At 39.3% G+C, this 25621-nt stretch overlaps 1 protein-coding gene across 2 annotated transcripts in view; it reads left to right on the forward strand.

The window, feature by feature from the left end:
- Nucleotides 1-25621, forward strand: part of RASA3 (RAS p21 protein activator 3) — an 89913-nt gene that overhangs the window by 14969 nt on the left and 49323 nt on the right. For both annotated transcript variants that reach the window (XM_053455119.1, XM_053455120.1), the window contains exon 2: nt 20558-20675. In XM_053455119.1, the coding sequence (XP_053311094.1) occupies nt 20558-20675 (118 nt within the window). The remainder of the gene's footprint in view (nt 1-20557; nt 20676-25621) is intronic.

The following is a 25621-nucleotide window of genomic DNA, read 5'->3' on the forward strand; positions in this document are numbered from 1 at the left end:
CAGAAGTGATGACGGAATATAATTTAACTGCTGAAACATTTTACCTTCTCTTTTTAGTGGTCTGTGGGTTTGAAGGCAGGGCATACTATTATGCCTAATGGCACTTCAGTCTCATAGATAATCTGTTACAATTAATATAACTCCAAAAATGTCTTAATCTTGCGGTCATAAAGAAAAAATGTGGTTGAAAACTTGCATCACTATTTACTTTATTTGTTTCACGATTCATAATAAAAATTATTGAATTTACTTTTTTGTTTCAAAGTGAATTTGTGATACATTTACATAACAATTTTTGTGTTTGTCAGTGATGTTTGAGTGGTTTAAAATAATACTGTAAAATATCAAGTATCATTTTGCACTCAGTTTTGTAGGGTTGTCTGTTTTGTTTGTTTTGTAAAAATCAAGTAGCTGTGTATAATACGCACCCATCAGATTAGGTATCTTGCTGACGAACGGTGAGACTGATCAATCAATGACCTAAAAAGTCATTAATCATCGATCAGATAGCAATTTATTAGGTTGAAAATAAAAAAGTTGTAGGAAAAAAAATTTGTAACCAGTGTCGGATCCCTTCTGAGTGACACCTTTAGGCCACTGACGTTGACCTGTGAAACCAATCAATCAGTGACCTAAAAGTTATGTCATAAAAATTTCAATATAATAAAATGTTTATTCTTATTAATGTTTGTGCTTGTTAAACTGGTTATCGCGGGGTTAACACTGCACAAGCTGTGATTGTGTATTTCATCAAATATATACTCGGGTAGGCCATTTGTACATATAATACCCAAAATTGTAGAGTTTGCAAACATTGAACATTCTAAAACAATAACAGATGTTGAATAATGATGGAAGTTTTAAAAATCTGATATACTAATTGACCCAGAATTGCGTTTCTCATTATTTTGTGTACGCATTAAGCTTTGTTCGTAGATGAAATCCCTTCTTAAAAACAGATGGCTAAATCAGCGTTTACTTAAAAAATGTTAAGCATTTTAGGCAAACCATAAATAATTCCAACGTTGAAAACTACCATTATTTTTTGTATTTGCATTTTCCCTTATTAAGTAATCTGGATTTCTACTTCACAGTCAGACTTCAAATATAACATATTTATTTCCCATGATTCCTCAGTGAAGATGACACCGGAATTTTATTGTCAACCCAAGTAAAAAGAGTGCATGTGAACGACCCTGTAAAGCTATTACTATACATATCATATAATAATCAGGGAGGTCTATTTACTAAAAGGAGATTTGTTGTTTCGAGTCAGGGACTTCTCTATGTATTATGGAGCTCTAAACCGAGTGAGCTCGGCTGGCCCTGTAGGATGCATGATTAAATCAATGATATTCCTTCAAGGTCTCCTTACATATTGAATTATACATTTAGCAGGGACAGCTCAGCCCTTAATGTTGGAGAAACTTGGTAATGTTGACCCTTAGTAATGAATAGTGAAGTAGGGGAGTTATAAGCACAGCTCTCCTGCCAAGTCTCCCTTTAGTGAATAAACCCCTCCACGTGTCAGTTTTTGGGAACTGGAGATTAACAGGTTAACAGGCAGACATCTACTGCAATAAACATCACCTTTATTCATCGCTGCCGAAATAATGGATTTTATTGACGTGTGTGAGCTGTAACCAGTTAGTCAGGGCTTGTTATTAGTCAGTGAGTGGAACTTCACTCCCTGCGTCCTCTGTCTATGGATAAACAGCAAATGCTCGATAGCTTTGTTGTTCTGTACAGTCAAGGACAGAAAAGCTACCGGCTCAAAGACAAAAAAGGTGATAGCCAAATTATAAGACTTTCCTGTCCCTCCAACATCCCATTTCCCATAACCTTGTGAAAGCAACCTTCACCAAAATATCACAGCAATGTCTGACAGACCTTACAAGGCATGGACAATACCTGCCGACCTTCCTCTTCTTCAACCACACATTTCTAATATACCACATAGTTCACCAGGTTGCCAATGTTTAAACAACAACAAACAGATGTATTTAGCAATATAAATGTCATATTCTCTCTCCCTCTCTCCTCTTCTCTTCTCTGTCTCCTCTTCCCTTCTTTCTTCCATTTATCTTTCTCCTCTCTCTCATGTTTTTTGAACTGAAGGAAGGGGCATATTTATAAAAGGGGTTCCAAATTACAGAATGGGGTCAGGTGTGATATAAGCAAGTAAGCGGTTAGTATACAGGATAATGTAGGAACCACGTAACAAAATTGTACAAAGACTCCTGGTTACCAAAGAAATAAGAGTGACGTGCAGGTTCCAGGTGGAATCATGGCAATCTATAATGCACACAACTCATTTAGATGGCTGCACAACCATGTTGAAATGGTTTAATAGTTATTCAGTTTCATTTACAAAAACATAAAGAAAATGGAGACATATTTTAATGTTTGCATGCCTACATTTTGACTTTAACCATGTCCTGTGTTATCTGCAAGATGCATTATGTTCCCCATGTTTCCTTTAGCCAGTGGGGTAGTCGAAAATGTCTTTCCTGCTTCCTGTTTTAGACCACTGTGGTCTGTATCCCGCTTGCAGGAAAGCGATGGAAGCGGTAGATTACCTACATTTAGAAACTAGTATGAATTCACCCTACTTTTAAGGTTAACCATTGGAAAATTAGGCAAATAAGCAATACAAGAAGGTGGTGCAGTCATCTGGATCACATAGGGGTAACAAAATGTAAGCCAATGGAAAACACCTTACGTCAGCAAACCGAAATGGCAAAACACCGCACACATGTTCATGCAATTAAATGTCATTTCTTATGTCAAAAGATACCAGAATAATTTACTTAGCTTCGGTTAGGGCAACAAATGTGGGGGAAGCCCATTTTCAGCATCAGCCAACACCCACGATTGAGAGTACAAAAAGGCTGGACGCAAATACACAGTCAGAAGTTCTAGGAGAGCTTTGCTTAAATAAATGGGCAACAGATCTTTTTTATACTCTCTAGATAGCAGAGCAGTCTTCTCTGCGGGGACAGTGGTCCAAGATCCAGCAAGCACAATACGCAAACATTATGGCTGTGTGTCAAAAAAAAAGATGATAAAGAACACCAAGGAGAAAGATGATAACACCAAGGAGAATGAACGGCTTGCATGAGCACCAAAAAGCCATAGAAAATAAACCAACTCCCATCACACAAACCCAACATTATTGACTTGTAACATTCGCTTTTTTCTCAAAGCTGTACTTTCGGGGGCAATGCAGTTTTTTTAGTAACTTTCTGATTATGAGAGCACAGCTTTTCTGGAATCGGGTTCTGCGATTAGGAACAGTATGTCCAGACAAAGTCATATGAACCAGATGTCTTCCCCTAGTGCTTTACTGTAGCCCTCATACCCACACATTTGGTTTTATTACATCTTTTAAACAGTCTGTGGTCAACAAGTATGTGGGTCTTAAAGATATATTGCTGCCTGACCCAACTTGAAGGCACTGGGTATGTAATGTAACCGCTGCCTCAACAGCCTGGAGCTTCAGAGATGAAAAGGACATGTGAATAAGAGCGATGGTATAGCTTTGCCTCCTGGGACTGTGCCCAGGTTATACATTTGTGATTTATGCACATTTCCAGGTTTTTTTTGTTTACTGGAAGAAAAAAACAGAACTTTAGGCCTAGTTGTGACACTGGCAGGATTAACATAGGCTGGACGCTGGTCACTTACTGCAAGTCTTTCCCGAAAAGTGGCAACGGTTTCATATTGCTTTGAGTAATACAGCTGTGTCTGGCGGAGCCAACATCAATCATAAATACTTTCTGAGAAAATCTCTGTTGCTAAATAATTCAGCCTCCATTTTCAAAATATCTTCTTTTCACAGTCCTTTTTGCAATTCCTACATTTATTGTGTTGCCCTTTTTTGCTATAACTAGTATTCTGGTTCCAAAATTATCAGATTGCTGAGTATCCACTTGGCCCCTGCTTTCATATTTTCATTACAGTTCTAACTGTATTCAACAACATGGTATTTTCATAGGGAAATGAGATTCAAGCCGTCATTTCATTTAACCATTTCAGACGAGACAGTCCATTTACCTAAATTCATTGAAATGTTTAGCAAAGTTACATTATGTATATATGCTACATTATGTATGTATGCATTAGGAAGCCTACATACTCACCTGCACAGTGCTGAGAAGTGCGGGCACCAGCTGAATATACCCAGCCGCGCTCTACATCCAACATATTCCGTAGATGAATCCATGGAAGGGATTGGGTGACATGTTAAAAATGTCCTTTTTGGAAATCGGCATGAAGGATCTGACCTTGATACCATCATCTCATGAATATGCACTTTGTTCTGTGTATATGCTCTTGTTATACTGAGGGCTACAATGTCACCCTTAGTGCCGTGTTCTCATTTTCACAATGAAAAACTTGGCTGGCAAATTTGTTGCTGGAACCAGGAGCATTGATTTGGCTGTTGTGGTGCAGTGCCGCTTATGTGCCTTTTCTGTCTATGGCCCACATCAGACAGCATATGGATGCATTGCGTCTTTACATGTTAATATGTAAATCCAATTGTGTATGAATTTGCCGTTTATGTTTTAAGTTAGTGAATTTATTTAGGACACGCATTTATTTAGGACACGCATTTAACCATCTCCTTGTATGACCGATCTAAAGATTGTAAATGGACAGCCAGGAAGATGAGGTCATGTAAACATGGCAGCCCAAAAGATAAGTAAAATGCCAGTTAAACACGTTTTTAGTAATAAAACAGTGTGAGAAAATGTTTCTTTTAAAGATAAAACATCAGCCATAAGACGAGAGGAAACGACGCTGCCCAAGCTCTGGGGTTTACGTTACACAATAAAATGCAAATCGATTCATTTAATTGTTAAATTGCAGTTTTGTTTTGTTTCCTGTTGTACAAATTGCAGTTGTCTATATGTTTGCAACCCAAACAGAAAGCCGTCACTTGATGTTTTGATCTGTGCATCGGCTAGTTCTGTAGCTTAAGAACCTATTCTTCGTATGATTTTGCATCCTTGTCATTTCTGCATGATACGTGTAAACCAGACCCCGCAGGTATTCCCTGCGCATGGAACAAACCCAACATTCTGTTCAGATCCAGGATTTCTGAGCATCTTGCAGTATTTAGAGTAAGCCACGGGCTCCGGGAAATAGAATGTGGCACACCTGCTGGTAAAGGTCGGACCTCTCAATGATTTTAATTCCCAGCTTAGAGTAGAAGGGTAGTTGACGAGTATTTTCTTTTTATTTATTCGCATATTCACAGCCCAGGGGTTGGCTCTTGAATTTTACGGAGGTATTTTTAGGAAAATGGTGTAACTTTTCTGTAAGTGTCTTCCAAGCAACATTTAAGGGGCCCTTAGACCAGTAGGGGCCCTTAATCTGCTACTTTGCAAGCACCTCCATCTGCTGTTACATATTTTGTGAACATTATGAAGCAAGATGTAATTTACAACCTCTTCTGTTGCTAGAATGTATTCATAAGAGTCAGAGTACTTATTTCTACACCACTTTTGGGACTTGTTACATGATACCATTTAGTGGCTAATTCAAGCTTTCATCACAAAGGTCTTTACCAAATCAGAGCGCAAGAAGGGAAGCAAATTTTTCCAATTAAGTGAGAAACATGATGGTCTCGGCGTGTGTGACATGATATACCTAATAAGCTGGAAGCATCTACAGTGAAATGGAAAGTTGGTCTGGACCTCAGACAGTAACCTGGTCAAAACTCCCCATGACATAGTGCGATCTCGTATCCTCCACATAAACACTGACCCGTGACTAAGGCTCTGCCGGGAGGGTTTTCATTCCCATGATACGATTACATCTTACCATCTGTTTCCTTTCTCTGCATTAAGAAATGTTTTTTTTCTGATGCCTCCTTAAGAATAATACATCTTAGTCTGAGTAGTAACCTGTACAGGTTTTACCGACAAAGGTCTGTTTGTTTTTAACTTTTACAAAGGGTTCTGGGAGCTGCCATCTTATTTGTAGGATTTGAATTATTATTCCTCCTTATTTAATTTTGTCCCCTTTTGCATACGTCATGTGACACCTCACAGGTTAACCTTTTGTTGCAGCTTTTATTTCAATGAAGTATTCCTTAACCCAATGTTGTCTGGTCGTGGCTCTCAACCGTAAGTGCATTGCTGTACTTAGTCCCGGTCAGGCTAGGAATGACTAATGGGCACCCTGATGGTACCCTTTTGTTACCCAACAGCACCTTTTACTTGCCACAGATTAGCTTAAGGCGGCCGATCCAATCCTTTAGCATGGGGCTGCGTGCTGTATTCTTGTGGCTGCACTTTGGTGGTTGCATGTATATGACAGTTGGCCACATGCCTGTGATTTATTGGCCACTGGCCCGGTTTTGTTCACTGCCACACTGGTGCTGGTCCCACTTTTAGCTTGAGCTTTCTAATGCACACTTGCTCCGGCCAGCTGTATCCTCAGTTGATCTCGAGAGTGACAAATACATTTGCCCATAGAGTGTTGGCACTGATCCGACTTTTTCTTGCATAAATCAGTGGTTGAACTGAAATGCCACATACATTTACAGATGCAGTGCTTCACTCTGGGGATTCGGTTTCAACAAACATCTGACTTCTTCTTTCAGATGGCTGCTGGATAACTAGCTGAGCCTGCGCTCTTAACCCCTTCTGAAGCCGTCTGTCACCGTAAAACATGGCACTGATGTTGTTCTTATTGTGATCATTCCTTGCTAGTGTGTCAGTTTGCTTTGTGCAAACATACTATTGTAAAGCCTCTGGTAAACAGGCAAGAATATGGTTATATTTGCAGGATCTTAAATGTAGGTGTATGTAAATAATGTTGTGTTTATACAATCATATCTTTGACATCTTAGCAACATTAAACGTATGAAGTCAAGTATACTGATAGTTTAATGCACATTTTATTAGGCATTGCCCACCCAGCCCTGTTAACACACAGGACCCCTGATTGCTCTTCTATGTCTTCATGCGCTCAGCCGCCTGAGTGATCTGGATCAACTTCTGCGCAGGGCTCTTGTCAATTCTCTGCTATCTGATAATAATTGTGAAAAGGGAAAACAGAACAAGCAAGTTTGCTTTGGTTATTAAATCAAGAAGTCTTACGTTACCCTTAAGCATCCGTTCAATGTAGCATGTCCTATTTTATTGTAACTGTGGCATTCTGGCTTTCCTATGCCATGATCATGAGGCTTACGAGGCCATCATTTATTCCACTCTAGCTTTTTCTTATTTTACGTGCGATCTGTGGCGCTACAGCATACAGTATAGAAGTCAGCGTAAGCAGAGGTGTTCTTGGATGCATAGAATGAAGTAATATAAAGAAGAACATTCATTATCGTCACACTAGAAAGCATGAGCTACGTAGCTTACACACTTATGGAGCTTTGAGTTGGTTCTCTGTAGCCCGAATTATTATAATGCACACATGCTGCGACTTGAGGCTGTTAATTGCAGTCCCCATGACTCCAGAAGATGTCGTTCCTCAGTATTTGCAGAGCAGCAGGGGTTACCTATATATTTTAGCACTAAAGAAGCCTTGTGTTATGGGAAGATATGCTATGCAATTACCCTTTTATTGTGTGTTCACTGAACTAAATGTGAAGCCCCTAAAATGACATGCATGCTACGTATCCGGATGTCTGTGAACTGATACAGTTCCTCACTTTATGTTCCCTATCTGTTAGCATTTGTTGCCTAATCTGTGGCTCATTTGAGTTGGGGAGAAAATTAACCCTTTGTACGTCAATCCCATATGCAGACTGGGGACAGTCACACTACTTCCATGAATCTGCATCTTTAGCTCCGCTAGCAGGTGAGGGGCTGTTAGTGTAACGGTACGAATCGATCCTGTTCACCCATTTAAACTGAGTGACTCACCGACCTCCTTAGTGATTCTTTATACCACGGACATTAAAAGTGCCATCTGTAAACTGTAACAGTCTTATAGTTCTGGGAAAAACACGTGAGATAATGAACACGACTTTTGTATTTTTATTATAGAAAACATTACTTTGCATCTGGGCTTTGAGCCACAAAGCACTAATATCACATTTTCGGGCTAACTGCTGAAATCTGGTATTGATTTAAAATCTCCGTGTGTAATCTGTAGGGCTACAGCATAAGATATAGCCGTCAGTGTAAGCCCATGGGTCACCGTGCGTCTATGGGAAATGTAATATTTTCAGTACTTCCTGTGTACTTTACATTATTTATGTAGTAACTCAGCGTGTTTTTAAACAGGAACAAAAACTGGTTCCATTTAGTGCTGCAGAAAACTGTTTGGAGGCAAAAGAAAAGTTGTGGACAGATGGTACTGAATTCATTAAGATTAGAACATAGGATATGTGTGATGTAACGTTGCCCTTACCTCTTATACTGCGTGTGTACGTATGTGTGTAATATATTTACATGTATACTGCTAGATTGCATTTATCATTGGTGATTTTTTATATTATGACAGTACCTCCGTTTTGATGCTGCATAAAGCTATTAGAAAATAAATGCCCATTTAATGCCCGTTTGAATGGAGACGTTTTCATATGTACTTTAATGCATATAATAGCTGAGAGGTCACTTTGTATATATTGCAAATGCACGTATCTGCCCCTTTCTCCGCTTCCCCGGCTATTTGCCATGCATATGAAATACCTACCATCAGTAACCTCCACCACTGACTTAGCAAATGCCGTCTGTTGAGCCTGCTGTGCCCGTGCGTGGGAAGCGCTTCCATTCATTTCAATGGGAGAGTTTTCCTGCCACTGATTGTCGGCTTCGGACCAAGGAACACGAGGGCAGCTGCATTTACATTTGAGAAATGCACACAAAGTGCTTACAAAGTACTTCCTTATGCATTGTTTTTTGGACACTGATGGGTTCTGCTACGTTCCATCTTTAATAGAGCCCCTCTCACAGCCGTGATTGCCAATGATATGCTTATTTTATCAAAAGTGGTTGAACGTCACCGACTTAAATAAGCTGCTAACTAGAACTTGGCAATCGATTGTATTTCTACAATTAATCTTCGCGTGCTGAATTCCGTCTTGAGCAAGGCAAACTCTTGACAGGAAGACTCTATAGTCACTAGTGCGGTATTTAGGATTACATAATGTAAGCAGAACCAGCAACGTGGGAAAAGGCAGCAGCTTTGTTTGAAATTTGGATGGACTTTTAATCAACTCCTGCCTACCCACAGAGAGCCCCTTTGGCCTCCTGCGCAGATCTGCTTGAGCTCCCAAGCCTGACCCCACATCCAGTGAGGAGTGCGACATTTTCTTAACCCTTTAAATGCATTCCCAAAACGATCAAGGGCAGTCGTAGTAGAGCTGCAGAGGACAGTGTTTACAATATGTAATGCTTTTAAAGATTGTGCATTCAAAATATTTAGAAACGTTGTAAAAACACATTTAGTTTATTGCTTGTTTGAATTTGGAAGAGGCTGTTGAGGGAAGGAAAGAACGCTAAGGAGCATATTTTGTAAAGGGCAAATCTTAAGACTTTAAACATGCTCTGAAACAGATGTGGAGTCTTTATTTTGTTTTATTTGAAGCAAGACTCCAGACCTTTTCCCATTTTGCATAGACACTGGAGATCTGTGTGCAAATTGGTGCGTGGATTCTATAGCTTTTAGTGTTAGCAAATAAGACTTCTGTCTCGCTTAACTCCACCCCCAGTGTCTTCTACTGGCAGCTGTGAGCGTTCACATGTACACTTGGTGCACATGATCAGTAACACTCCATGCAACTGGCTGATGCTGAGCTCCCTTTGACGTTGGTGGGAGTGCCATGGAGAACGTGCAAGAAACCCCTTACTGGTCCGCGTGTGTGTCATGACATACAACCCAAAATCAGACACTAATACGTTGTTGCCACAGAAACTGAGGGACGTTTCTTGAAATTTATTGGTGTTCTGTTTTCTCTCGCTGCAAGGGCCAACTTCCTTTTAGAAGTGGGTTAGCTGGCTGGTTTGCCTGCTTCATCAGAAAAGTTTTCACAAATGTCCACAGAGACAACGAGGAAGACAAATTTCACTGAAAATGAAGAGCTAAAAAGGCGGCTTCTTTAGAATTGTGTGGAAAGTAAAACAACCAACAGCTTATGCAAATACATTAACGTTATATCCAATAAGTATTTGGTTATAAGACCAAATGTATGATTTTTAGCATATTTGGGGACAGGGACAGCCACACACTATGCCCTTTTGCATGTATGTATGTACGTACGTAAAGCAGATTGGCACACGCTAAATTGGGCCTGTTTGGGGGGTTGTCATAAGCAAACACCCACTAGATGCAAGACATTTAAAGGTGTTTTTGTCAAACTTTTTAGCAAAGTGAACCATTTAACCTTTTACTGTGTAATTTGTAGTCTTTCATGGATAAAAATACAGAATGTGTAATTTTTCTGTAAAGCAAGCTTTTATCATTGGGTTTAAGTACCATTAAATCAGCGTTAAGTACTCTTCCTGTTCACGTGCTCGGCCTTTCCCCATTTTTATTTTTCCATCCTTTTGTGATAAGAATGAACAAGCACAGGAACCCCAATGACTGTCCTTCAATCACAGCACGTGAAATATACCAGTGACAATATATATATATATATATATATATATATATAATATAATTGCCATTCAGCTTTGGGTACTCTTCAGATTAAATGAATGTGTTAGGGAAGTAAATAATGAAACTGCAAGTATCTCTCTAAAAACAGAACTGAAAATGGTTGGCTTTACTTATGTTTTAATCTCAATGATTTCAAAACGGTACAAATAAGTACTTTAGTCACTTTAGGTTCTAAATTAAATAATCATTTTAAAGTACATTTAAAAGTACACTTCATATGACAGGCACGTGGTCTCATTAAATGTTCATGTGGTCTGTATTGGAAATGCGTGGGGGGATTCTGCATTTGGCCCTTTTTCCCACCTCCTAGATAAATGCACGTCAGGTCTTAGGCCCCATTATGCATGGGTAAAGCCTTCCCATTGATTTGAATGGGAGCACTTTCCTGCCATTGAAGACATGTCAATCAATATAGGAAGAATGGAGATTTTTCAGCAGTGCACCATTGTTCTATAGCAGGGGTGTCAGGGACCTAGTTGCACCCAATACACCTTTATAACCCAGACATTCAGGTGATGTATTAAACAAAGACAGTTTGTTTCTTTTCTGGCAGCACCCAAACAAACTGTTTGCATCAGCCTTCCTTCTGCTGCCTTCTAATGATTGGGGTTTAGTGGATGAACCTGTTCAGTGTAGAGCGGTGGGGTTTCTTCGCATGATTGCGTGTTCCATTGGAAGAAGGATTGATAACAACAGATGGAGGAGGTTCAGCAACTAAGCGCACTGCTTCTCCTAGACACTCAAAGAAAGTTGCTCACTCATAATTGTTATATTTTTATTTTTTGCATTTTGTTTACCAGTGAATGTAATTGTTTGGATATATTTTGTTTAATGTAAAGCCATGTAACCTCAAATGTGAGCTCTAAACAGTTTCCTATCCTGAAGTTTTGTCGCTTCTTTTCGACCAACCCTTACAAAGGCAGAATTAATTATTAATTAATACTATATACCAGATATATATCGTTACATGGGTTTGTTTCGTGTATAGAACTGTAAGAATTTGGGAAAGGCGATTTGCTTAATAAACACGCTTCTCAGTTTGGGCATCTCTGCTTTTGGATGTAGAGCATGTTGTGTTTGGAATAATCCAGATTATAAAATACTTTTGAAAATATGAAGATTGTATGTACTCCTCTCATCTACGATCAGAATTCTACTGGCTTTTTAAAAAATTTTACAAAAATGTACAGTTATTATATTCCGAAAGTAACTGCCCCGAGTTTTTCGCTTTTAAAGTGTTCCACAATACACTTGTGTATTTTTTAACAAGCATGTCTCTTTCCACTGACCCCCCAGCATGTGGTAAAAAAGGGACTATACTGGCTCTCTTGCCGGAAAAGCCCAAGTGGCTGATTAGAAATGCCAGAGGCAGGGGCTTGAAAAGCAGAACGGGCTTCATCTTCCCTGCTTGTACAAGAGCCCCATTGTTTACAATCTTCCTGTTACTCTTCCCTTTCTCAAGTTTCCAGCTGTTTTATAAAGGAAATTCAGAGAAGACTTTTACTGCCTCTTGAATATGAAGAAATGGGCTTCCTTCCTTAAAAGCTGCTGTTGAGCTACAACTCTGACCGTTCAAAGCCAAGATGCCCGAGTCCGAGAGTGGTAGTCTGCCAGGAACTAGAATCTGACTGGCCATCAACATATCCGTATTTATGTCTATGGGGTATGCAGATGTTGCCATTTAGGTTTCCTTCATGATAGCGACTGGAGTCCCCAGAGTAGTACACACACATTGGCTTACATAGAACATCAGATGATACTTTAGGCTGGCTGGGTCCTATCAAGTTTGTAGTGGAGAGCTGTTTGCTTTAGAATGTCTGTATTAATCACTTGGGCACAGACCTTTAGTAAGAGGGAGTTGTGTTTGACTAGACGGAATTCCCTTTATCTTATTACATGGTATTACAACTCGTAATTATATAATAGAATCACGATCACCATAGCTGTCTGAGTTGGTGCTTTGGTGTGTGTAGGCATTGTTTGTCTGGTCAGGATCTGACGGTTAAGGGCGGTTACAGCGTATGCATACACATGACAAGATAGTTCTGTGATAGTTTTTGTGATTTATTGCTATTGCCCTGACATTCAGTTCAAGTCCAAGGCTGTTCCACTTATCTACCACCCCCTGCATGTAATCAGAAAGGAGCACTGTCAAGATTATGACTAGTTCTCCGCTTCAAAAATTCCCACAGTTTTATAGAGCATAGTGTGATTTCTATCCAAAAATATTATTTTATTCTACATAAGATGTGAATGAGCAATCATGTGACTTTAAATATATCTTTATATTACAAACTATAGCGATAACGTGAAGTTTGCAAAGCTTTTTTGGGATGCGTTTTAGGAAAATGTGCAAAACACTAGATTTCTTTGTGGCACGTCACACAAAGAGAATTTGCACTTTTCAGTGCTTAGCAATCTGGTGCAGCACACAAAAGGTTAAACCTTTTATACCTTAATTCTTATAGCAGTTTGTTTTCTCAAGTAGAGGAGATAATTATACACAGTTTCAGCTCATTTCCCACAGTCTATAATAATCCTTTTTTGCTTGAACGACTTTCTTACATTTCAAGAATATGTTTGAATTGTTTGCCGTCACTTCGATTTTGCTTTCTTATTTCTGTGTTTATAAAATTTATCACGTGGAACCCTGCAAGAATTCTCCCTTAATTAGCACTGCAAACTTTTATCTTCTTTACTGAAGCTATTCAACTTGTCTTGAAGTTTGTCCTTTTTGGGAAACATGTTGCTGAGACGTTATGATGCAAATCAGGTTATGCAAAGGATAGTAAACCCAGTAAAATGATCTCTCTTGCCCCTATCTGGTGAGAGTCAATGTGTTGGTATTCTATGCCTGAGGGTGGGAGCCACCATACTGCAAACCTGGAGGCAGAAGACCCCATTAGGTGATCAGGGTGCCCAGTGAGCTTCTGTTTAATGGTTCATTTACAAGGGAGATCTTTCATCAACCCACCTGGCCCATTTAGGTTATGAGCATCCAGAGCATGGCGTACCCTGTATCACAATTCAGAGCAACACCAGGTGATGTCATATCCAGAGCTCATGTTCATCTATAGTACTCCACTCAGGTCCACCCAAGTCCATGTTCCTATATACTGAGCGGAGTTTAAAAATTCAGTGCTTCTAACTATCTTGCAATGTGTTAATGAAATCTGAGATATTGAGAATAGATGACAGTAACCCAATCCCTCAGTGCCTTATCTAGAGCCGTTGCCAGAGGGGAAATGACAGAATCTATTCCAGCTTCAGTTGGAGCTTCTCCAGAATTCTATTAATCTTAGGTATTATGTAAATGTAAGGTATAGTCTTTCAAAGTTTGTCCTCAAGGTCCCATTGGCAGTGGTGCATTTCAGAAAGATTTATAAGTGAGCCACAGGCTGATTATTGCAACTCGCAAAGTATACCTTGTCTGTTGAATAAACCGGTGAAGTAACTGAGATTGATCTATTGCTGGACAGTTCTCTTGTGTAGAGAAATATCACCAAAGGACTTAAAATAGAAAATCGATCATTAGAAATCTCTAATGTGATGTATATGATTAAGTCTTCTTACTGCATTAAAAATTGTTATATCAATGCCAATAAAACCTGTATTCAGTTGTGCCTAGAGTATTATCAGCCAGACCATAAACATTAAACTGTTTTGTGACAACTTTATAAACGTACCGTATTTCCCCAAGTATAAGATGCACCTTAATTTTGGGGGCCGAATTTTTTTAAAAAAATCACATAAAGTTATTGTACTGGCTGCCTGGGCATGATATGAGTGTGATCTTAGCTGCTAGCAATTGTTAGCAATCACACTCCTATCATGCGCAGGCAGCCAGTACATGCAAATCACTTTCAGCCTCCCTGTGCCCCCTACACGGATCCATGCTAACACACACACATTCATTTACTCCCCCCACCTTACCCGAACTGCAGATCTTCTGCTGCCGCTCGCAGACTTCCATGGGGACCGCTGTCTCCCCTCTGCCTTGCTCGAGCAGGAACAGGAAGTGGAGTCATGTGATGCAATGTGCATTCACGTGACTCCACTGGGTTCCTGTGTCGCCGTGGCGGATCAAGAGACGCTGCTGAGCAAAACAGGTAAGCAGGTCCCCTTTCCAGTCCCCGTTTTAGTAAAAAATAAAAATATCTACCACCACTGTATAAGACGCACCCAATTTTTAGACCCCAAATTTTTCTGAAAAAGGTGCGTCTCATACATGGAGAAATGCGGTATTTGACCTCAAGGATCACTTGCACCAGGCACCAGGCATATAATAAATGATAGGTTAAATTTAACACCAAATGCACGAGTTCTGCTACCTGATATGTACTATCCTGGTACAGCTACCCCCTGCTTCATATTACTTGTACCATCCTGCCTGTATCAATCGGAGTCCTCAGACTGCAGTCTGAAAACTACTTGTTTAATGGCTTCTAACTGGTCTACCCGTCTCCCAACCTTCCTCTGTCACCATTCCCTTATCTGCTGCTCCACTATGCTAATCACTCCGCTGGCTACCCATACAGAATCAAATTCAAACTTCTGACCTACAGAGCCCCTAAAAACTCTGCACCCCCTATAGCTCTACTCTCTTATATACTAACCGCCCTCCTGGTTGCTTTCATTACTTTTGCCTTCCTTCTACTGTCATTACCTCTTCCCACTCACATATTCAGGATTTCACCCATGCTGCACCCCTTCTCTGAAATCCTCTTCCCCGTTCCATCTCGTACGGGGCTTTCAAAAGCTCTCTGAAAACCCAGCATTTGCAACAGGGGTAGAACCTTTCCTTCTAATACTCTCAGCCAGCATCCAATTCAAGCCATCTGAATGACCAACAACCTTGACGGATCATCCTGACTTGACCAACTCATCCCCATCCATGCAGTCCTCTCCTATTGTTTCACCTCCCCTCAACCACAGACTAGATTGTAAACTCACAAGAGCAGCAGGCTTCGGGCTTTTTAATAGTTGGACAACTTTAACTTTTTCTGATCTTTATGTCTTTTAGTGCCTTATGATGACTTTAGTAACATAGCACTGTAGCTTAATAGTTAAAGGTATACTTCAGCCATCATATGCACCCATGAAATTGTGTTTTTGCCCTTGAAAATGCTTGATACCTGCATGCTTTTATACATGAAAATAGAATACTCGACGGGTTCATGCTTTATATAGAAACCACGTGAGATGACTTGTGTAAGTGTTTTGTTGCGTATTCTATTATTACGGCAACAGAGGATATAGGATAAGTGGAAGTGACCGCTGGCCTGTGTAACTTTCTTGGAAAGTGTTCAATAACCTCTTTGAGAATGCATGCAGAAATAGGTTTATAAATAAAGTGAAAATCGAAGAGCTTTTTTCCTGCATCACATGGTGTGAAGAGTTTCTTTTAAATCTCCTGTGATTTTAGACTCTCGCTGTGTTTTTATTAGGCCACACTAATGGTAATGGCTACAGACATATTTCAATCTCCTTCAAGCACTTGTTATCCAAGCACTATGTTGTATATTATTGTGCATTATATTACAGTGTGTTAGGAGATATTGAGAAGTTTTTCTGCGGGGAAACACTTATGTCTGATTATCAGAATTATCCCATCAGTGCAGCAATTTATCAAATCAGCTTAGACACTATATATTGTGACCCTTTAGTCTGTTTAGATGAATGGAGAAATCAATGCTAAGTATTGTGGAGGAACCCTAAGAACTAGTTGTTGATGGTAACCACCCTGCCACATTCCCCATGTCTCTTATAGGCAAGGCAGATGACTGGAAGGGATTGAGTGGGTTCTTTAGGCTATTTATACTCAGTGGAGGTCTTGGCATACCTCATCATGGAGAATTACATGAGATCCATCTGTATACATTGAAGCAGTTATTCTCATGTGAGTTTCTAAGTACTTCTACAGTTCTAGTTTACACTTTGTGTATATCTTCAGTAACTGGGTAATGGAATCCAGGCAGTCAAACCAGGTTATCATTTGTTTATTACGAGAATCAATGTTACCTATGCTAGACCTAAGTACCTGAATGGGTTAGCCTTTTCCACTGTGTAGCGATAACCCTATATCCGGAGTAAATGTGTAGTGTTTTGAGTGCAAGATCTATGGATTGTTAGCATCCAAATTATCAGGGACACTAGGCTTAGGTCGGTTTAGATTAAATCTGGTTAATTAATATATAGCTTTACTGTACTAATTACTGAGACGTAGTATAGGCTAAGAAGATGATTGTTGGTTTCTTTTAAACTGTGCATTCTGCAAAATACGCCATTTGAGCTGCATGTTTTCTCCTATATCCACACCTCAGGGAAGCTGTAAGATTATTTGATGTGTAAAGTTGTCCTGCTTTATCCTTCTGTCTTTAGGAAAACATCATAAGCTGATGTATGACCGTGTTTTTAGTGCTAAGAACTCTTTATGTTGGCAAGTCACCAGTCACAAAAATGTCCGTGTTTCATGAGCAAGAATCAGGCTGTCATCCATGGAGTTATTGTCTAATGGGGTTACCGCTAATCTGAAGTTACTGAGTTTGTGTGATTGCTAGTATAGTATTGCACACATTGTTAAAATCTGTATCGCGTACATTTCATGGTTGATACTATTTAAAGGGATTGTAAAATAGATAATTTTATTTGAATTTGAAACATTTAACATATGGTATTTTTGTTATGATATGCATATATTTATTGAATGAGTTAATATACATATTATACTGCATGATCATGTCATAAAGGAGCAGAAACAATTGATGTTAAACTCCTTCTGCTTGAACCTTATTCTCAATTTCATTGCCAAATGATCTGTGTAGTCTGGTTCAGGATTTGAGCCTGAAAAGTGAAATTATGTGCAAGGTTAGCTTTCAGATAAAGCCTCTTTCCTGAGCCCTTCCACCTTAAAAGAAATGAGATATAATCTATGTACAGCCACACAAATGTGATCTGGAATGCTTCCATCACTTACACAATGAGTAGGTTTAAATACAAGCACACAAAGTCAGCAGATGCGTTCCGTTTTGGAATGTAATATTTCTAGTGATTTGTATTTTTGCTTTGCTGTTTTGGATTTTTTGAAGGATGATTATGTTCGTAAAATTGTTTTCCGGTATAGTTTGTCCGCATAGTACATATACACAGGGAAATAGTGCTCTGACCATACAGTTTGTTTCAAGGGCGTCTGCATTTAGTAGACAAGCTTTGATTGATTATATTGTAATTCTGGTCTATGATATGAGCCATCCTTAAACTAAATGGGGCAAAGTGTAACACAGTCAAGCACAACCATGTATTATTTGTGTTGAACTAGAGTGCTTTTCCTGAATCTCGTATGTTAATTTTAAATAGACGCCTATAATCATTGTAATAACAATAAGACCTCTAGTGCATTTGATTAAAAGCATTGTAGTTCCATCAGCCCTGCTTTCCATGCCTTGCATAATGTTCCTTTGAGAGTTGGCCAAATGTTACCGTTCTCGTATACTTTTTTTTGCTACTGTTAATATTATTAAGTAAGTGAAATTACCAGCATTTATGTATAAATTTGTCTTAGCAAATGATATCATCTTTATCTAAGTTTCCATAATTAACCAACACAATCTGTTTAAATAAAACAAATGATTGTATTGTCCATATTGAATCCATCATTCAAACATTCACAGTGTGGGTTAGAAAATGTATGTGAATCCCTAGGCTAATCAATTCAGTCCAATCAATGAAACAGGATTGGCTTTGCGTTTACATCTACTTTGATATAAAAAGACACTAAAACATTGTCAAGCAGCATCTGCTGATGTGAGCCATACCTGACACAAAAAAAATCTCAGAAGGCCAACAATCAACAATTGTTGATTTGCATAAAGCTGGAAAGTTTACATATTCATCAGTCAGACAAATTATTTATAAATGGAGACGATTTAGTACTGTGGCTACTCTCCCTAGTAGTGGGCGCCCAGACAAGATGAGCCCAAGGGCACAATGCAGAATGCTCAACGAGGTGGAGAAGAACCTTAGAGTAACAGCTTAAAAGCTTGAAGGAATCATTGGAACTTGTTAACATCTCTGTTCATGAGTCTACCATCTGCAAAACATTGAACAGGCGTGGAGTCGATTGCTCTCCAATTTAACATCACTGTTTGCCTGAAATTTGCAAAAAGGCACTCCATAACGCTACTTTTGTGGACTCCTGAAACTAAGGCTAAATTGTTAAGGAAGAACACGCAGCACTAGATATTGTGCCAACAAGGCACCACATGCCCACATAAAAACAACATCCCGGTGCTGAAGGGAGCACCATGATTTTGGGCTGCTTTGCTGCCTGGAAAGTTTGCCCCCATCACGGGGATAATGATTTTCCAAGTTTATCAAGGTATCATACAGGTTAATGTCAGGGTGGCTGTCCTCCAACTGGAGCTCATTAGTAATTGGGTGATGCTGCAGTTCCCTAAACATCAAAGAAAATCTACTACAGAATGTTTTAAAAAAAAGAAAATCTGCCTTTTGGAGCGGCCCAGTCAGAGAGCAGACCTGAACCTATTGGAGATGCAGTGGACTGACCTCGAGAGTAATTCACACCAGACATCCTAGGAATATGGCTGAGCTTAAGCAGTTCTAAATTCCACATGTGAACGTTGTGCAGGTCTTATACGCGGGTACCAGAAGAGCTTGGTATTGCTGCTAAACTAGGTTCGACCAGTTACTAAATCCAAGGATTCACTTACTTTTTCCACCAGCGCTGTGCATGTTTATTGGGAGTGTTCAATAAAGGCATGAAAGATTATCATTGTTTCTGTGTCATTAGCTTAAGCACACTGTGCTATTCTACACTTTTGACTTAGATGTAGATCAGCTTTTATGAGGAATTAATGCAAAAAAAACCCAGATATCTCCAAAGCGTTCAGTTTTTCTTGCCACTGTGCATGCACAATGTATCTTTACAGATCTGCCAAGCGTGCATGAATGTGTGCAGTATTTTAGCTAGTGCAGCGGGCTGATCAGGATCTGTTTGGCACCAGTAGACACTTGGCACACTGATCCTACTGAATCCTTTCCCTGCTTACTTCGGACAGCTCTGTTCCATTGTTCACAAAATCCCTGTTGATCTACAGCCTTCTTTGAGGTTGGCTGTAAATTGACTCAGCTTCTGTCCTGTAGCTGACACAAATCTACCTGCCTTTGTTTAGTCTGATTTCTTTACAAATCATGGGATTTGTGAGTCTTTCTGACTCAGTCGTGTTCCAAAATATGTTGGCATGTGTCAGAATTCAGAATAAGGTAAAGGGGGGGGTTGTGTTTAAGCAAAAGTAGGTGTTTAAAAATCAAAGTGAGAGGCTTATGTATCTATATTTAGATATAGAATAGGTAGATTAAATTAATTAGTTGTTGCCATGGCACTTGCTATTCATGTCAGACATATGATAGGAGCTAGTCTATGCTATTGCACAACCTTCTCTTATATAAGATATGCTATATTGTGCATATGCAACTGTTGACAGTAATATATTTCTAGCTGGTAGCAATTGGGTTCAATTTTAATTATACTCATTATGATCTTATGATAGCCACAGTGTTCTGCTTATTTTCTGTAAAGAATCTCTCTCTCGCTCTCGATATATTTTTTTTATGTAATTGCGGCATTTTTGTGGGAAGTTGGGAGGGGTTTGGCACTGAGAGATGGGTTTATATTTTGCCAAGCAGACCTCGAAGATATCCGCACCATAGTATAGATGCACCGCTCTCTGAATGTTGAATGTGGGCAATTTGTTATACTCACTGGTTTCATAACTTTTTTGAACAGTAAAAGTAGCGTAAATCTGCCATGATATGTCCTCACCCTGCAGTATTTTAACAATATTTCATTTTAGAATTTTACTTAGGTTTGATCAAAATGCAATCACTTAATATCATTTATTCTTTGCTTCAGGTGAAGCAAAAAATCTGCCTTCCTACCCCGGGCCGAACAAGATGCGGGACTGCTACTGCACCGTGAACCTGGACCAAGAGGAGGTGTTTAGAACCAAGATAGTGGAGAAGTCACTCTGGTAATGTTATTTCTTTAACGATCATGTTATAAGCCAGAGGTGCGTGCAGTTCAGTGCACCATCCTCACATTTAAAGCGTTAAAAGTTTGTCTTGTTTAGCCATCTGCAATTAGAATACGTGTGCGGCGTGTTGGCCAGTCTGGCGCAGTTTCAGCTCTGATGGAAGGGATTGTGAGAAGTATTGTACGCTTCATTCTTGGACCTTGTTAATCAATACATTTTCAGGCAACACCCCACTCAACATCAACAAGGTGTCTCGATCTATCCCATCATTAAATCCCAAATCAGACTTTTATATTCCACAAGATGACTTTAACACATTTGCTTCTGCACATACAGTTTACAGATTTTGCTGTAACTGGTACTACAGAACAGCAAATTCTTTTGCAGATGGGGGAACGCAGGCCCTCAAGTCAAGAAGTGCTTTGACTTTGGTGGGAGCGCTTACCTTTTTTAAGAACAATATTTCAGTGAGAGATTTTCCAGCGGTGTTTATGCGGTTAGTGAAAAGAGCACAATCAGAGGTTCATGTGAGGTTCAGTGATGAACACCCTATCCTGCACTTCTGATTTGCACACAGCAGCTGCTCTCGGTCTGGAATGTCTGTGCGGATTTCTGTGAACCAGACTTGTGGTTAGGGACGGCTCTGCTAATATCTTTACTAAGAGATTTTTCTTAAGGAAGTAGGCCCAAAAATAAAACAATGTACGCTCGGATATAAACCGTCACTTTTAAGGCATACAATTGGCAGGGGATCATAAATTCATCCTTTGTAACTATTTGGCAGGTAGTGCATTTTTATATCCATGGGGTATACAGTTTGGCTTCCAGTTCTTCAAGGGCAGTCCTCTGTTTTAGCCCAGTAAGCGGATATGAAGTGTTGTGGCATATTCTAAACTATGCTGTGAAACCGCAGCTTAAAATAAACTCTATTAACAAAGTGGTTTTTTTTTCCATTGCTTTTTTTCTCGGGCATCTCATTATTATTCCTCATGCGTTTCTTTTTAGAGACAAACCCAGTGTTGTGTCCCCAATAGGCGCTTGAATGCATGTGCTGGTCTTGTGTGCTGGACACGCACGTAATGGATTGCAAAGTCCAGGGACTGTCTGCACAGGGTGCTTAATATTTGCAGAGGGTAGAGATCAGGATTAAAGCAAATGTGCTTTAATAGGTTTGTAGTAAAGATCGAATATAAGTATCCACAATACTACACATGATTGGAGCCCTCAAGGTTTTATTAAGGGGACACTCCTGCCTTTTTATACATTTTAACACATATGATAGCTGAAGGCACCTTTAAGTGTTCATGGTGCCTGCCTTACGAATGCATGGAGGGGATTCTGCATCATCCCACCACGTGCTTGAATGTCGGGCCACAGAGGAAGAGGGCAGCTGCTGCAGCAGGGCAGCAAGTGTTATTTTTTTTGTTTTTCAATACGCTCAGCTCATGGACCTTCTCAGTGCCATGTACTTTAGCTCGTTGGCCTTCTATATTTACATGTATAAAGTCACCTCCAGAAATTAATGGGCCTGAGTTACATTCAAGATCAGATTATGGATATCACATATAGTTGATGAAGGGTATTTTCCTACGTTTTTGAGCAATTACATACAGGCATGTGTAAGTGAAACTGAAGGCTGGTTTCTCTAGTGAGGTCTATTTTCTTAATGTGTTTTTCCAAAATCCAATATTTTCTTCTTTCCCACAAAAATATGAACTTGCTGCTTTATGCCAGACACAAATTGTATTATGGTCTGTTTGTATCGGTAGTAGGAGTGTGTATAGGAATACCTTTTAGTTAGTTTTTACAGTATAACAAGTGCCTGTTGACAAACCTACCAGATGAAGTGGTGGAGGCTAGTTCAGTGAGGGAATATATGATCAATCAGTCCCTGACCCTGTCTTAGATTCAGGATAGCTTTACTCCTGTCCCATGTCTTTTCTCGGCCTTTCATAAAACAATATGGTGGCTTTAATAGTTTGCCACGCAACTCAATGTTTTATTGTACAAATCCTTATTTCTGCTAGATGAATGTGTATATGAATTAGCTGTAATAATAAAACGAGAGTTTATTTGCATTTGTATGCGCTCGTATATGAAAGTGTCTCTTAACATAGCAGCCGTATTATCTGGTTTCCTGTTGGGAAGCCATATGCATGTGCGTTTAACATTTGGAAGAAAGATGCTTTTTTCCCAGACTCTGGATACTATTTTTGTCATGTATTTTTAGCAAAGGCCAACTGTATGATGTTAATTTTATTCAGCGTGGATCGGATAAGAGATTTTTAAGAAGGGGAAAGGTTATTGTGAGTGGGAGCAAACTAGCGAAGCAGTGTGGGTGGAGAGACTTGTTGAGGTTGTTGCAGTGGTGAGGTCTGCAGTTGCAGCAGTGTTTGATCACTTTGACTACTTGTCCACGCGGAGAGCCACGTAGCTGAGCGTTCCTCCCTTGTTGTTAGGGTTCTGTCCGTACCCCACTCGGAAAGGTGCTTAATCTGTACCTAGCTTTCTAACTTTTCCTTGTTGTATATACATTTCATATTACTTTTTTAGGAATATGTTTAGGATGATGTATAAAGTTTTGATAATCATTATAACCACATGTCAAAATTATATTACCCCATAGAGTGCCAGAAACAGGCAAAGGTGGACTTCAATGTAGCACCACTGTAGGGAGTGACTGCTCTGTCCGACAGGTTAACTACCCCTGGCGGAACTCTCCGGTGTTTTAGAGTGCACATAAAACTTACGTGGAGACTAATGCCTCACGTGTGCTCTAAAACGCATGACTCTTGTCTGGGGAGAAGAGACGCCTGCTGATCAGTCTGTTACCAAGCTTTTAAGAATAGCCTAAATAGAACTGCACCCCAACCTCCCACAGAATAAAAATATGTTCAAGCTGCTTGCTGTCAAAGGGTTAAAGACGCAGATCACTCATCGAGAGCTGCTTGCCATTACCTGAACTTGATACCAATATCTTTTTTATCAGTGTTGTGTGATAAGATATGCATATACAAAATGGTCCATGCGTTTTAAGGGCATTAGTCCACAGTTACATGATCCCAAGATTTTTGCAACTGATAAGTGGGACAAATGGTCAGTAACCAATAGGCACTGCGTCCGTGTGCACTAAACACTTGATTATTTTCTGTAAAATTGCCGTAAGCTGATATGTATATTGCTGTTAGGGGTTTATTGGGCTAAATTGAGACAATAGATAAGAAAACATTTTTTGAGTATTCCTTGATCCATTCATTGGCCAATAATTTGACAGGTCACCAGTGTCAGTGACTCTCCCCTGCCCATTGGACATGAACTTGCAGATATCCAGTGGATTTTTACAGTGTTCCTATCTTGTAGCTCACAGAATAGCACAACTAGACCACAAATGCTAAGCCTGTTACTTCAAATTGCCCTCTGACCCATAACTGGATTATTTTAAAGGGTTGTGGGTTTTTTTGTTTTTGTTTTTTTTAAAGGGCTCACACTTGTTTCTACAAAATTTATGGAATTAATGATCATGTTCAAAGCAAGTACATATGTATTTATCATGTATGAATTCTATTATGGGATGTCATTTTGACTTCAGTTACACTGAAGGTCGTTAATTATTGTCATTAGTTGTTTGCTTTATCATTATTTTTTCTGCACATTATAAAGCACGGACATATAATGAAAACGGGTAGTTTAACACTTAGGAGTAGTAAGGGTAGGAGAGTATTGGACTATACAGTATTACTTACTAGCCCTAGAGCTAAGTCCACTCTATCTCCAGCTTGTGTGAGACATGGAAGAGCCATTGCGTGTATGTGGCTCTCTTACACATACACAGTTATTATGCCAGGATTTTGCTTTATGTGCCTTTATTCAACCTTGTCTACTTACGTTTTCTTTGAGGTATGATGTATTGCAATGGTGATACAATAAGGATTTGCATGTTACTTGAATGTGTTTTAACCAGCACCTGGCTGGATGTTGTAGACTTCCTACTAGAACATGGCTTGTTCATAATAATATTTGAATAGTTCTCTCAAAGGAGGATCTTGACCACAATGAGTTGCACATGATATGTCTTTCACTTATCTTATATACCAGAAACACAGAAAACGTTCTGCGGCCACTGCATAGGAAACATAAACAAAAAAAAGGAACTTGTGAATCACACTAAAAGATATTTTTTTTTTTATTAAAATGTGTAAATATCTGTGAACATAGAGAGAACAAGAAAACAATAATTAATGCCTGCAGTCTTCCATGTTTGGTTGTATTTATGGAGGTAAAACTGGAATAGTATTAAACATGTAGTAATACTGAGGTTGGTAGACATAAGTGACTCCTTAACTTTTTCTGTGTAGACCCAATAAAAAATACCAACTTTGACCGAAGACTCCATCTTTTCCTGGACCAATACGGCTATATACACTTTCTTATTGACTCTTGTGGAATAACATAGCAGGGTTTGTTATGTGGGTATTGGACTGCCCTCTGACAAGAGTTTGGGGATTTTCCAAGTGATATAACATAAAGCAATTAACATTTTTCCCCTGGCATGTCTATACCTTTTGCATACTATCGTATACAGCACTTTATCAATTATAAGAGTTATTATGATATGTCTAATCAATGACATCCTGGAGGTATAAATGTGGTATTGCATCCCTTTTTCATTTCTAGTTCTTTTTCATTATTAGTGCCAGCCAATAAAATTTAGGCTTTACATATTTTCTTCCGTTTCTAGACTCAAGGTTCCATATCTTTTGTTTAAGACATTAATGCACTAACACACATTCTCTTGCCTCATTCCTCTTCAGCTGACGGATCTAACATGTCTAGTTATATAAAGCCCTTTGAACATTAAAGGCTCACAAGCGAAGCCCTGAAGGTACAATTGGATGCCTGTCGCTGATGCATAGAGGCATAATGCGTATGACTGGTCCCAAGAT

Source organism: Spea bombifrons, chromosome 2 (assembly GCF_027358695.1).
Source record: "Spea bombifrons isolate aSpeBom1 chromosome 2, aSpeBom1.2.pri, whole genome shotgun sequence".
Classification (NCBI taxonomy): Eukaryota; Metazoa; Chordata; class Amphibia; order Anura; family Pelobatidae; genus Spea; species Spea bombifrons.